General features: G+C 38.4%; 1 protein-coding gene and 1 long non-coding RNA gene across 3 annotated transcripts in view; one reads left to right on the top strand and one right to left on the bottom strand.

The window, feature by feature from the left end:
• LOC148373834 (uncharacterized) overlaps positions 1-5,365 on the top strand; it is a 33,866-nt gene extending 28,501 nt beyond the window's left edge. Inside the window, exon 3 of the long non-coding RNA XR_015849850.1 lies at positions 4,354-5,365. This is a non-coding gene — a long non-coding RNA (uncharacterized LOC148373834). The remainder of the gene's footprint in view (positions 1-4,353) is intronic.
• LOC148373833 (transcription factor MafG) overlaps positions 1-15,232 on the bottom strand; it is a 30,945-nt gene that overhangs the window by 11,186 nt on the left and 4,527 nt on the right. For both annotated transcript variants that reach the window (XM_088329600.1, XM_088329601.1), the window contains exon 2: positions 1,003-1,075. In XM_088329600.1, coding sequence (XP_088185726.1) covers positions 1,003-1,038 — 36 coding nt within the window. In that variant the 5' untranslated portion in view covers positions 1,039-1,075. The remainder of the gene's footprint in view (positions 1-1,002; positions 1,076-15,232) is intronic.

Below are 15,232 nucleotides of genomic sequence, written 5' to 3'. Positions count from 1 at the left end.
ATACTTATTAAAGCATGTCTATTGTTGCCAGACATATTTTTCAAACAGACTGAGGCATGCTGAGAGTTGCACCTGCGCAATAACATCTCTGCTTTGAGCCCTAACACAAACATGAATAAAATGGCAGCGTCGAAATGGAGTACGCGTACCAAAACTTCGAAAGTTTGGAGGCTTTTTGGCCTGAATACGTTGAATAAAGTTGACAGGCAAAAAGTGCAAGATGACTTAAATGAATGATAACAGTCCTTCTTTTAACACATTTATTTTTCTAATCCTGGCTTTTTCTCCTCCAACTAGCACCTTTCTGCCTTCCATCTTACCAGACTCATATATTTCGTGCTGTTCTGTGCTCATTTTACCACTACAGAAAAGAAAAGTTTTGGTGGGCCAAACCAACTTAAAATTTAGGTGAGGGTAATTCCCCCACATGGTAAAACTCACCTCATCTGTTGTGCTAAATGTGGCCAAATAGCTGACTAGAGAATGAATGCACGAGTAAGGTTAGATAGTGCGAGTGAAAGATTCACGTTAAAATTATTTTTCACACGGAGCTAACCCAACATTGACCTTGACATGAGCCATCTCCTTCGGGATATCTCCCGTTCTTCCAGATTTGCCACTCTTTTATATAGTGTGAGTCTTTGCTTTTGGTCTGCCACATAAGAGCATATCTTCCAAACACACAAGACCCAGCAATGTAGCTCACATTTGGACAGCAGAGAAAAGAAGCACACACGGCACTTTGTTGAATCCTATGAGTGACTTGATTAAAATCTTCTGTAATTTAATGTTGAAAGTTTAATGTGAAAACAACGTCTCTTTGCGTAATGACGTCGCTCCCATTTCACCCTTATGATCAGAAGACTCACAAACTCCATGTAGACAAGGTTATTAGTTTGTCTCAAGGGCAGGCATGTAAACGATTCATTTCGGTTGAGACAATGCCAACACTTCCTGCAATTGATGATAGTAATTATGCTTGTAAAAAAGCTGTTACATTACCTTCAAGGCTTTGTTTCCTCCGTTTGGAGACGTCATGCCCCGAGAGTTGCGTCAACCTGTGCTGCTGATAAGTCTGCCAAAAGAAAGAGTGCCAACTAAATGTTAAACCAAATTTCATAATTGTCTCAATAATGTGGTAGTCCCTCCCCAAGCATGCAGACCTGTTTTAAAAACAATTCACCAGTCATAGCTATTTTTTACCGTTATAAAAGTGATAATTAAAAACAATCTTGTGATCACCACTGACTAAATATTAAAAATAACATACTCAAAAGGTAAATGGGGGGTTTTATATTTTCAAAAGTGTGTATTCATTTGAGTGCCAGAATAAGTTCCTCTCACTTTAGAAAAAAGTTCAAGAACCCTGGTCTAGGTTGTAACAATTAAACATTCTTCCCATAATTTTCATAAACGTTGAACATAGAAAAAAGGTTGATTTTGTTGGCTTTTACAGGAAATGTAAAGTGTGCTCCAATAAATACTATAAAGGGAGGAAATTGCTCTAACCTTTCCAAAGAAACAGATGTGTCCCAGTCCCCAAATTGGTATAATCCCTAAAAAACACGAAATTACTGTACTGTTGTCTTTGCTGTTGTAGGATTTAATAACTGTAAGAAAAGGCTGAAAGCTTTTGCTCTATCCAGGAACTGTAAATAGTGGTTTCAGAAACTAGCAAAAAATCAGCTGAAACTGAGTGAATGCACACAGAAGAACAAGAGAGCATAAATAATGTCAGTATCTGGTTTAGTCTTAAAAATTGTCACAATGACAGTAACAATGGCTTTTAAGACAGCAAAGTGAAAGAGGTGGGAATACAATGTCAGCCAAATTTGGTACCTGCTGCATTCATCAGTGCCTGTTCTTGCCCCACTCACCAGTTGACTAGCGATCAGCCATTTAGATTCGCGAAATGAAAATATGGTACAAAAAAAATCAATATAATAAATCTGCCACCATAAAAGTCCCTTTCCTACATAATGTGTCCAGTTTCCATTATGGCCTTGCCAGTACTTCATTTTAGAGAACAGAAAACTACCCAAGTTGGTCTCTTTCTTCACTGATTACTATGTGGTGACAGTTACTTTGAACAAAATTGGGTAAACACGTGAGTGTCAAAAGATGGAAAATGGCCATGTCATGAATTAAAATAACATATTAGGTACATAATTTTAGGACAAAATGGAGGTTTGGGGTTCTGCACTGAGGTTGCACTGATCCACGAACCAACTCTTACAACTGTATGGCTTCGGTGCTTTGTACTAAATGCTGCATCAGCAACCTGGGGACCTACAGCTGTGGGCCCAGCAAGCACATTGCCTACATAAGCTGATTTATGCCCAATGGCATGCTTGCAACTAAGCATACAGACAAATGCATGTCAGGGTAGGAGAAAAGGTGTACTTGCCGATTTTATTCAATTTAAAAACAAAATAACAAATAAATTCCCAAAGAGAGAACAAGTGCTTGTTGATTAGTCATTCTGTACAGGCATGAACCTCAGCAAGTGAAGGACACGCGTTCAAAAAAGCACCAAGACTGCCGGCCTATTTCCATGGCAACAAAAGAAAGGGTGCTACAGGTGGGCTTCTCGGAAGAGACAAACAGAGAGAGAAAGAGAGAGAGAGGGAGTAAGAGACAGACGCTTGTTAGAAATGACCTGAATACGACACCATCACACAGGCTGAGGACATAACAGGAGGTCGCGCTGTGACTTGCATTCCTGATGCTGTTGACTTGGAAAGAAGTCCTATGGCTTCCCCTAACAGAACTGCAATGTTGCGCATATCATTAAAAAAAAACAGCGACAATGAATTTTGGAGGGGGATTCCTGAATAATTTTGTGGCGACGCATTTTGGACCACAGACACTAAAAACATAATGGGATACTGTAATTGCTTCACTTATAATGCACAAACCATGGACAAATACCATGGTCATAGTGCTTCGATAAAGTCAACTGCAAAAAGCAAAAAACAAATCTGCTGTGTTTCAATTGCTTGCTTGTCTGATTCTTGTTGATTACCTCCTTTTTTTTACCAATTTCGTTGTCACAATATGTTAACCCATTTTGTAACAATGACAATAAAGGTATATTCTATTCTATTCCTCATCGACGGAATTTAAAGGGAGCTGTCCACACAATTTTAAGCAAGTGTTCAACTGGCCCTTTTTAGACTGGACCACATTACTGAACAAGAAACGTTGGATTGCAAGCAAACATGAAATGCTTGCCTTCATCTAAACATCACCTTTATACCACTCCAAGCTTGCCAGTGCCAGCTCACTGTCTGTTTACTCATATCTGTGACCATAGCGTACATTAATTAAAAGCTGACTGTGGTTCCACAACCCAGTCACTTCTCCACTAGTGCCGCAGGAAACAAGCATTTATTGTACCTTCTTAACTTGAAAAAAAAAAACAACGTAAAGCAATAAGCAAAGTAAATGCTCACATTGATCTTTTTTTGTTATTTATACTGATGTTTGAGGTAAGAGTGGTATTGTATCAGCAACATCTATTGTAAAGGCAAAATGCCATAGGCTGGAGCTCAATGAGTGAATGTACTTTCAGCTGAAGAATAACAAAAACGTTGAAAGATGCCCACTGCTTCAGCGTAATACATTTTTATATTTCACCCCCTTTTGCGTGTAAATGCTTAGCATTTAAGGTCATGTCAGGAACCCCGCTTTTGTTTACATTACTTCCACTGCCCTGGGAGCTCAACCTGACGAGAGCCAGATTAACAGAGTGAGTGATTCACTAAAAATAATCATATAATTGACAATTTTCAATATACTTTTTCACCCAAACCCTTTACTATTACTTTACTTTTACTATGAGGAATGTTAGACTGATGATACAATAAAGTTTGGCTCATAATACTGATATATAGAAAATGAAAAAAGGATGCCCAGACTAAATATAGCTTTCAAAGCTATCCATAAATATCAAATAGCAATGATTAGATAAGAAATGTATTGTATTTACTACAATAAATGAGTCAGCACAAAAAAGAGCTGCATAAAACTTGAGTGGAGAAATGTACTCTCCAAAGATTGCGAAGAGCAGCCTTTGCTCAGGGCCTGTCTCCATGGCAACAAAGGCCAGATTTGAAGGTTCAAAAAGGTCATAAGAATTTAAAAATAAGGGAGTCATTGTCAAGGCAAAAAGGAAATTACAGTTGGTGATAAACAAAGTCAATCTTGGAAGGACTTAGCTTGCAAATGGATGCATTCCCGAAGTAACAGAAAATACAGCTCAAGGGGAGAGAGAAAGACGTAAATCGTTTTTTACACTTTGTGATTTGCAAAAAAGGATTTGAAAGTTGTTGTTTTTTTTTTTTTTTGTAGGCACTTGCTGAATTTGTAAGAATCGCCGGGAAGAATGCTGACAAATCAGTGATGATTGCAGATAGAGGAGAGACGTATCACACCCACAGGAGATAAAAAACGCTGAGTGTGGCCCACCAGGTAAAAAGCAAGGATCAGAAGAAATGAATAAGAAGGTGGAGAAGGTGCACACGGTGGAGGGGAAAGCGCACGGTCGACACATTTTGGAGGAGCTTGGGAGGAAAGGGCTGAGGAAGTAAGAAACACTGATCTCAGCAAGGGTCGCACACGTGCATGCACGTGCACACGCAGGAGCACACAAATCAAAAAAGACAATTAGGAAGTGGTATTGTCGCGGCAGGATGACACAACCTTCAAACATGTATGGAGATTACATGGATGCTCAAGGGATAAAGGAGGCTCTCTGGTAGAATATGCAAGATGTGGCCTTGAACCAGTATGATGCTTTGATGATATCATCCCAGTCACAACATCTCTCCAAAGATAACCGCCATTAGCTCGAAGGCCCTTTGTTGTCAAGTGAAGTACCGTGTGACGAATATCAATCACCTTCAGGTCTTCCTTCAACTCTGGGGTGGGATAAAAATATCATGAGGTGATTTCTCAAGGATTTATATGCCAGGGGTCTTTTATCAACACCTGTCTCAATATGGCGGTAGTGCTGTTGCGAGGTGGATTACTGGAGCAGTCATGCACGGCTGCTCACAGGGGCAGCAGGTGGGAAACGTTGCCGCGTTGACAGCAGTTTATACAAGATTATTGGAACCAAAGTACCCCCAAAAAAATTGAAAGCCCAATCTTGTCAGTTTGTGTCTGAATGCTAAAACTGAACAATTGGACATGTCACCATCGATTTCTGAAAAGCATTAGTTCAGAGTGCTTGCTTGTCCAGCTAATGAAGTAAATAAAACGTGAACAGCAATGAAGTGTTGATCAAACAAGAGATCAACATATCGACGGCTAGAAAACAAACATGTTGTAGCACAAATAAAACATGAAGAACAACGGATAATGACAAAATTGTTGAAACTTTGATTTTATTGCTTATTTATCAATAATGTTGCAGGGACAATTCTATAGTCTGGTGGCAACGGGAGCATCAATCGTTAAAAAAAACGCACAGCTGACCCCAAGGCAAACCCTTATTATGATAAATGTCATGTAAAGACCACTGATTTGAGATGAATGGGCGAAATCCCGCTTACTCTGCAGAATTTTCACATCTTAATTTTTGTGCTTCGGGAAATGACACTAGAAGATGGGTTACATGGCATTTTATTGATGAGAATGCAATTATCGAATCTGAGAAAAACGTCTAAATAGTTTGGCCCACAACTATGGGAAAAACAATAGGTCAAAAAATACATGGTACATGCCTGAAAACAACCTACAACACTACTAACAACCTGTGCCGATTCGATCTCTGCAATTTCAGATTGCCACAGCATAAAATGCACTGGCTGTAGACAAGGACCGAAACCTTTCCCTTGCACAGCTAAGTGCTGTTTTTTTAGACTAGGTTTTAGGTAAGTGACATTAGGTGAGGTACTTAAACCATAAACCAGGGGTCCGGAACCTATAGCTTGCGGGACATATTTGTCTCATTTCATGAGTACTTATGACTCAGATAGAAATTAGAAGTTATGCTATTGTTTAATCTGTTGTTATTTGCATAACTGATTGTCACACGTGCAGAGCCAAGACGATACTGACTGTTGAAGGGTCCGGTCCAATATAAGGTATATAGGACACATGTTTAACCCTAGTTTACAGTCAAGGTGTCATTTATTAGACACAAATTTAACTAGCATTTTAAGTCCCACTTACAAACTGTTTTGGCCGTAAATCATTAGTTAAATCCTTTATATGGAAGCTCATTAAACAATCTATGTTCATTGTTGATACACTTTGATGAAAAGCAACACAACACAATTTAAACACAAAGAAGCTCTACACCTAGAGCAATACAGGGGGGGACTGTAGAAGTAAGCAGAGCTATACACAGGGCACGCTTCACTCCTACTCCTTGCCCAGTGCCACAGCACTGAAGGTAAATATGTTGGTATCTTTGTTTGCAGAAATTGTGCTTATTATTTAGAAAATTAGTGAAATGTTAGGATTGTATGGATAATGCCCCTAGCCGATTCCACCCACAGTACTGCCCCTACGAGAAGCAGAGTAATAAAAATTTGAAAACGCCCAACTGTTTATTTGTAATGAAAAGCTTAATAAACTACAACTGTGTGTCATGTCCATGCCAGGAATTATTTCACTGTGTGTCTAAAATGAAATTTTGCCCATATTATCAACAATTATTGTTATTATCAACCAATTAGAGAATTTTATTTTGTAAAGCCTCAACAGAAACTCACAGGTCACAGGACCCACCACCAGTGACCATGATCTCATCACCCTTTAAAAGCACACCGCGTAGATCCTTCTTGATCTCTTCTTCACCAGTGGCCTTACTCTTTGCATCAGCAGCCGTCCGGACACGCCCCTCTGCTAAAGATGTGGGGTGCACACACGGGACTGGATCAAGATAGCTGACCGGGGTCTCCGGGCCTGGACTCCGGTCACACCAGAATCTTGAGGCTGCGAGAGTCTGTGGTTATGGCTGGACTTGTTGCCTGGATAAGGACAACCACAGACCATAAGTCCATTGCTAAAAGGAAGAGACCTGGCTCCCCTCATCTTCCTGTGAGGCCATGTGCTCCCTCAAATACACCCCCTAAGGGCCTCCCTTATTCTTGAAGGTATGCAAGAAAATTTATTGCAACAACCTGTTTCTGGTTCAGGGGCAAATAATCTTTCATTTCTGACACGCTATGAAAACAATTCCAGATCATTTAAATGAGTAGATCATCTTGAAATTGGGCTTATTGATCAGTACTTTCATTATTGATACTAAATTAATTCCCCTGTTTCCCCTCTTTGCTAAGACTGCGAGTGCATGTGTCAACAATTTCGTTTTACTTTTTTGTTTGATAAAAATTTTGATGGGCATTTGGGCAGCACGGCGGCGCAGTGGTTAGCGCGTGTGCGGCACAGTTCTGAGGTCGTGGGAACCTCCTGCGTGGGTTCAAATCCAGCTACCCGCCTTACTGTGCGGAGTTTGTATGTTCTCCCCGTGCTTGCGTGGGTTTCCTCCGGGCACTCCGGTTTCCTCCCACATTCCAAAGACATGCATTTCAGGTGAATTGGCCCGTCCAAATTGTCCCTAGGTGTGACTGAGCGAGCGAGTGAGTTGTCTGTCCACGTGTGCCCTGCGATTGGCTGGCAACCAGTTCAGGGTGTCCCCTGCCCACTGCCCGGAGACAGCTGGGTTGGGCTCCAGCACCCCCGCAACCCTAATAAGGCTAAGCGGTACAGCTAATGAGATGAGATTATTATTTTGTGTGTCAATTAAGGCTGCACGATTAACCAAAATCGATATTGCAATGTAGGTCGTTAGTGTAACTGCAAACCACTGAGGGTTTTTTTCAGGAATTCATAGATTCAGTTTGTTATTTGAATGATTGAGTTTTTGGCCAACGTGAATTGTTACATTTCCTGGTTTAACAGCGTCGGCCAATCAGAAGCAGGTTTTAATGGCACCAACCAATAAAGGAGAGGCAACGTTTGCAAGACGTGTGTGCACGACTTTGATAAGCTGCTGTAGACGCTCAGTCAAGCACCCGGACACACAACTGGCCACCAAAACAAACGCCTATAGGGGTTCGTTACATGGAAAATACATTAATTAATTAAATCAGACACTGAGGAAATTCAGAATAGCGCAAAGATAGCTGATCCCCAGCGGCTGCTGCCTGGATTTTTATTTCGTCCAAAAATTGACTTAAGCAGTGTCTGGAAGGAAAGCTAACAGCTAGGCTAACAACTATTAAGCCACCACTGCCAAACATGGCTAGTCACCAATACCAGATCCATTACCCATGAAACGGGCGACTACTCATGAAAACCGCTACATTTGGGACTCTTGTAATTCAATCATCACAAAGACCTTGCAAAAGTCTCGGTTACCTGATGCTAGCGTGTAGCTAGCTAGCCTCTCTAAATACTTTTCTTATACTGAAATGAATAGACCTCCAATTTAATTGTACTTTTGTCTAATGAGAATAAAAACTATTTATTCAACTGCAATTCTGTTTTATTTGTAGATATATAGTTATTTTTTTTACAGTCCTTTGCTCTCAATCTCTAAGAAGTTTGCATGTCACTATCTTTTAAGTTCTCCCTCAAAACAAAACAAGCACAGTATTGCACTTTCTTGTAAAATAGAAAATCGCATCGAAATTGCAATACAGGTCTGAAACATCGCAATTGTTTTTTTTCCAAAATCACACAGCCGTAGTGTGAATATTATTTGCCTTCTGGACTGATCAAAATCAAAGAACTGAAAAATAGATAATTTACAGAAAAAAATAAAATATGATTAGAATATTGCTTCCTTCATGATAAATGCTAGGATATCAGGCTATTTCAAATTGATTCTGCTGGCCAAATCAGTAACCACGGAATTAGATTCTGAAACAAATAAATATAACCAAGCAAATTTCTCTAAAGGATTAATGATTAGGGTTAACCTATGTACTGTACAAACGGCTATTTATCCCTTTAATATAAAAATACTTCAGACACGTATTCCATTAATTAATTAGCAGAATTTAAAAATACAGACAGTGCAATTCAGATCGTTCTTGTTTCCATCGAGTGCAATTACTAGGCAAATCCAAGGACGTTTGGTAGCAAATTAAAGCAATGCAATGCCTCCAATAGGTTCAGTAGAAGAATGACTGGGATGAAGTTGCGGAGAACGGAGTCCTGGAGAGAGAGGGCAAGCAAGCGAGAACTAAATGAGAGAAAGGTGGGCTTTTCAAAGAAGGAAGGGAGCTATCAACTGCTAACTATTCAGAGCATGAAATAATGGTGACCGAGAGAGGCAGAGGGGAAATCATTTAACATTCAGAAGAACACTTAAACGAACACCGGCAGAGCAGAGGGAGAAACACCAGTTACATCAAGTTAGAAGGTGGTTGTTAATTGGCTAACCCAACACAAATCAATGTGAAGTTTTGAGGCTAGAGATGGGCTTGTACTTCATTAGTAATTAAAACTGACAATTTAGAATATTTTTACAAACCTAGTGGTGAAACCGCCAAACCTTCTCACTCGAAAAAAAGCTAATTCTTCAGCGCATTTTATTTCACTGTAAGACGTTAGATGATTTGATATGATCTATGAAATAATATCAATGCCAGAGCCTGTGTCCCTTATCATTATAAATATACCATTTAAAATTCACCTCCTTCCCTGAATTACTTAAGAAGGTGAGGCTCATTTTAATGGTCATTTTTGTCCTAAATGATGGTTTCATAACAAGGTGCAATCAGAGTTATTTTGTAAAAATGTCACAAAATACTGCAAACGGGGATACTAACATATTTACCTTCAGTGCAGACGGCGCTGGGCAAAGGAAAAAGAGTGCGTGCCATGTGCATAGCGCTGCCTATTGCTACCTCTCCCCCAATCAAACTGCTCTAGGTGCTTTGCTAAAGCTTCCAGGTAAAACATTTGTTTAGGATTAAGGTTTGTTTTGTGGCTTTTCATCATAAAGTGTCTCAACAAAAATCATAAATTGTTTAATGAGCTTCCTTATAAAGGATTATTTAGCGATTTACGTCCAAACTTGGGTTTGTTGGTGTGCCTCTCTAAACTGTAGTTTAATTTATATATACTTGACCGAACCAAATGGGTAATAGTGTATTATCGGCTTTGCATGTGCGAAAGTCACCTCTGCATTGAGCAAAATTATAAAAAAATAAATGAATAATAATCGCTCATGTCTTTTTTTTTTTTATCTCCGAGCCATTTGTCCGAATGAAAAGAGCCATATATGCCTCACAAGTCATTGGTTCCCGACCCCTGGTATACACAGATACTGTATTACCTTACATCAAAATCTGTATGGAAGATGTCACAATAATAAATAAATAAAAAATTGGGGTCTTTCAGAACCAAAAACCCTGGATGACTAGCTACGTTCGAGCTCTTATCAAAGAACGTAACTCTGCCTTCAGTTCAGGAAGCAAGGCTTTTTACTCCATGACCAGTGCTGACCTGAAATAGAAACTGCATGGAGAATCCATTGCCTCAAACTTCTGGGTGTGCACATCTCCAACGACCTCTCCTGGTAGACAATACAGTGCCAACTAGTTGTCCGATATTACACACTTGAGCGTTAACAAATCTCGTTGTTGATGACAATAACAACATTTCAAATTAAAATGAACCTTTAATGCAATATTAACATACCACAGAGAGTACTACAACTAGATCAATGGATATACGCACTTCCCTTCGAAGTCGGGCGTCGTCGCTATGGTTGCTCATAACCGTGACGCCCCAGTGGTGGTTGTGTTACCAAAGGTAGAAGTCGTTAATTTTGTTTTTAGTAAGGAAAAAAAAAAGCGCAAAAAGGACTTTTTAAATACTATTTGCGAATACATCTCTACCCAGATGAGCAGATTACAATTTGTATTTTGGTTTGGGACAGATAAAGCAGACGCTGTTCAGCGCATACTTTTTGATAAAATTTTGACCACAAAATAAAAGCTTTACAAGCAAGAGTGCATTCAACAATTTAATTTAACATCTACATCATAGATAAAGAAATATATAGCATGTGTTTCAGCATGAACCTAACCATTTTAGAAGATTCATGGCAAACTAGTTCTCATATTGCACAAACATTGTAGCGTGTGTGTTAACCGACCACTTAAGAGCAATGTGACGGCAGCACTCGGTCCGCGTCAAACATTTTCTGACGCACTCATTTCTTTTCCCCGCCAGGGGAGGTTGTGTTGGTGAACGATCACGTGACCGTAGGCCAGTACTTGTTTAAATCATTTCATGTCACACCCCCCTTGGAAGAAGAAATACGCTCGCTCCCACCCCCCTTACAACCCTTTTAACAAAAATATTTAAAGAGCATCTGAAAATTTGAAAAAATAAACAATAAAAATCCTTAAACTATAATTATTTTGACTGACCATGCTAAACCCTACAGTGAAAAAACATAAAATCAATACATAATCATGCGTTTGTACCGATCATTAGCAGGCACTCATTATCTGAGAACCACTGTAGTAGGCGAAGAGATACGCAGGAGCACAAATGGGTCTTAAAGTGAATAAAGGATTGTGACATATTGGAAAACATTACAGAACTGTAGTGTAGATTTGAAAGTAATAATGTAGGGAAAGGACATTTACTTTCTATACTACTACAGACTGACAAGTTTGTGTAGTGCTGCATAACATTACCACATTAACTCTGTGTGTTTATTTCCAGTTAGTTGCTCACTAGCTGATGCATACATGTAATTCCTGGCCTTGTGCAACCAAAATACTGCTAATTTTGGTTTAGAAAATGTTGAAACTGCATGTAAATATGACCACTGTACAAATGAAACAGACACGTGAACATGAGTCATTCAGACCAGTTACAGTGAACAGAGGGGACTTGCCTATGCAGGCTTAAATGAGGTCTATGCTCCAGTCTCGAGCAATGCTCAGACAACTTGTACTATTCAAGGTTTTGCCAGAACAATTTTAATTTGACTCTACTTTTCATAGAGAAGAAGCAATTTAATGCTTGGAGAATAGATATATTCCACTTCTATGAAATTAAGTTTTTAATTAGGGCATGTAATTGCTACCTGCTGCATGATGTTATATCAGGAGAAACACTAAACACAGTATAATAATTTATCAGCACACACTGGGCCACAGGCATCTGTAGCGACTGGTACAAGCCTACATTTAGTTTGCTAAAAAATGTTGCAAGCATGCTACCAATAATTGTCGTCACCACATGTTATTTATTATTTGAAGCGGTTGTGAAAAAATATACTGTCTAATATCAAACATCTTCATTTGCAAAAATGCACGCTCCGTGGAAAAGTATAATTGCCTTCCCAACATTGATGGTATCATAAAGCCAACCAAAGGTCCAGCAAAATACTTAAAAGATACATTGTGTAATATTTGACCACTAGGTGTAACTATCGTATACCACAACTGAAAACGAGTCATACAAAGCAAAAGTAAGAAGAACAAACAACGGAGACTCCGATGATCAAACAGTAGCCTTTTCTTTCAACGTTGTGAAGAATTGTATGGAACAATATTAGACATGGCAATCCAGGGTAAAACATGTAATACAGAGATTTTGAAAAGAGATAAAAGACGAGAAAAAAAATAATACTACAAAATAGTGCTTGGACAACTGGCCTAAGTTGTGATAATAATAATAATGCAATTAAGAATATTGCATTGTAACGATAGTGTAATGAAAATAAACAAATACATTGTGCTAATAAATGCTGTAGATGGGACCCACAACTCCACATTTAGCCCACCCACCAATATTTTTGAGGCAAAACAAAGAAAGTTTGTAGGAAGTACCATAACAAGACAAATTTAGTCACTCCATTTTTTCACAAAGTTTTTGGGAAAAAAAAGTTTCACTTTTATGAATGCACCACTATTTGGAATGGCATTTGTATGTGACTCCACCAGCGATTATTAATGTGCGCCAGAGGCTTGGGAAGGATGGTGATGACTACTTCAGGTTCACCTGATCCGTTGAATGACATACAGTATTTGTTCGTGTAAACCATTCTGCATTGACTAGGTTTCCGATGTGATTTTGATCAATATCGAAAAAGAAAGAAATTGTTCATAAAAAGTTACAGAAAAGGGCTGGAGTCTAATTGATGTTTTTTTCTCTTGCAGTGATGTGATGTACTTGTTTAATTTACCTTATTTTAATGGATATATAGTTCATAACATATCCAAAATTAAGAATGCAGTCTATGTCACCACACTCTCGCTCAAACATGCCAACGATTGTCATACGAAATTAAAAATTAGTAGATTACGTTGTTCAAGGTAATGTGTTCATGTAACACATCAAAAGGCTAGGATAAAGATAAAAATTAGCTCAAATAGTTAATCTTCGTGAACAACTACTAGAAAGAAAAAAAAATCAAATCTGAAGTAAACTCGTATAATCTTTTCTTCCAAAACCTAAACAAACTATACTAGAGTGGCTGTGGGTTCTATTTATTGGGAAGCACTGAGCCAATAACATGGCTAACAATAGCAGTTGGAAAAAAATACTTAAGACAAGGTGGCGTATTCTTTTCTTCAAAACGAAAACGCACAAGCCTCTTGCCGGTGCGGCGACTCAATGCTTCGAGCGATGACCCAAAATATTTCTTCGTGGTAGTATCTCCATGTTGCACACGAAACGAGAGCTTCGCCAAACACACCGCGAGTTTTGGTCGCTTTGAGTGCCCATAGCAGCTAGACCAGAGACCATCATGGAGGCAACTTCTCAACAAAATACACAAACTAAAATATATACACATTTCTCAACCAATCATTTTTGGGGAAAAAAAAAAAAAAAAAGAAATGTAACATTGGTTTGATAGTTATTGTATTTTTGCTGAGGATTCTAATCAATGTTTTTTTATTAATGAAAAGTTTTTTGTACCGCTATGAGGAACCAAATATTACATACTGTCCCTTCTCGGCATGTGACTTGTAAATCGGTGAAAGCTTTTAATTTTCAATATATGGTGTTTAGTTTTCAAATTTCTTTAATCTATGTACTCATATACAACACTTGTGTGGTAAACACGTTTTAAAAAAACATTTGATAAAGAGTAAAAGCTTCTTCACAGCAAGGATAATTGGATAATTCTTATTAACATCTTAACGTGAATACGATTCAGAGAATGAAAGTTATTCTTTGTTTAGGAGATCTTTGTTTGACAAAAACAGTAAAATGTTACCAACATTAGATTTAGAGTTAAAATGGTGCGTACAATTGCGCAGACACCATGTGTATTATTTCAGAGATGGCCACCGTGAGACCCTTGATTTTTAAGTCTTTACTTATTTTCTGTAGCGGTCTCCACAATGACAAACACAGTGTTTCATTTGAATTCTAAGAAAAAAGTCATCAAAGACACTGGGAGTTGAAAGATTCAGCAGTGGGCATATTGCAACATGTAGCAATTCACCATTGCAAGAGGTTTCATCACCTCCCCGATGCAAGGGATGGAGAAAAATAAATGTATTATTATTTATTGATCTTGCTTCCATGCATTCCCATTTTCCTTTGGCAGCTTAAGAAGCACTTTTGTGGACAAATCTCACGTTTGTGTTCCTTTCCGGAGGCTGTTAATTGTTCTGAATAGGCGTAACTGCTCCTTAGGCACAGCTGCCTGCCGGCCATACAAGAGGTGTTATGATGCCAAGCCTTGCTAGAGGTTTCGTCAAGCCTCCTCATCAAAATTTCTCAATCAACTATGCTGCAGACGAGATGGTCAATTTGTAATTGAAATTAAAACCTTGGATACATTAAAAAAAGTATGTCATCTGTATTATTTTAATCAACTCTTTGTATTCCAAACACTAAATGACAAAGATATAATTCAAATCTAGGCTTATAAAGGTCATTTCTGGAATATCTACGTTGATCAAACGAAACATTGCTCTAAAATACAAAACAAGGCACACAGTCACTACTTAAACAATTGTTAAATCAAAAGTATAAATATGTATCATTAGTGTGAATTTGAGTATTTTTTTCCGAAAGGGGGAAATAATAGTTTGGTGTTAGGAAAGTAGTTATAAGTTAATGTGCTTTTTGTATTCTAGCTTAAGTAAAACTGTTTGCATCAGTGCAAGTTAGTAAAAATATTCTAAATTAATGAAGCCAAAGACGTTATGGAATTAATTGATAAAAATCTAAATCTGACAATGACTTTTCCATAAACAGTTGCAGGGTTCCTACAGCTTAAGAA

Source organism: Urocampus carinirostris, chromosome 1, assembly GCF_059441175.1.
Source record: "Urocampus carinirostris isolate Australia breed hairy pipefish chromosome 1, RoL_Ucar_1.0, whole genome shotgun sequence".
Taxonomy (NCBI): domain Eukaryota; kingdom Metazoa; phylum Chordata; class Actinopteri; order Syngnathiformes; family Syngnathidae; genus Urocampus; species Urocampus carinirostris.
The sequence above is the reverse complement of the archived record's forward strand: the minus strand, read 5'-3'. Positions and strand labels throughout refer to the sequence as shown.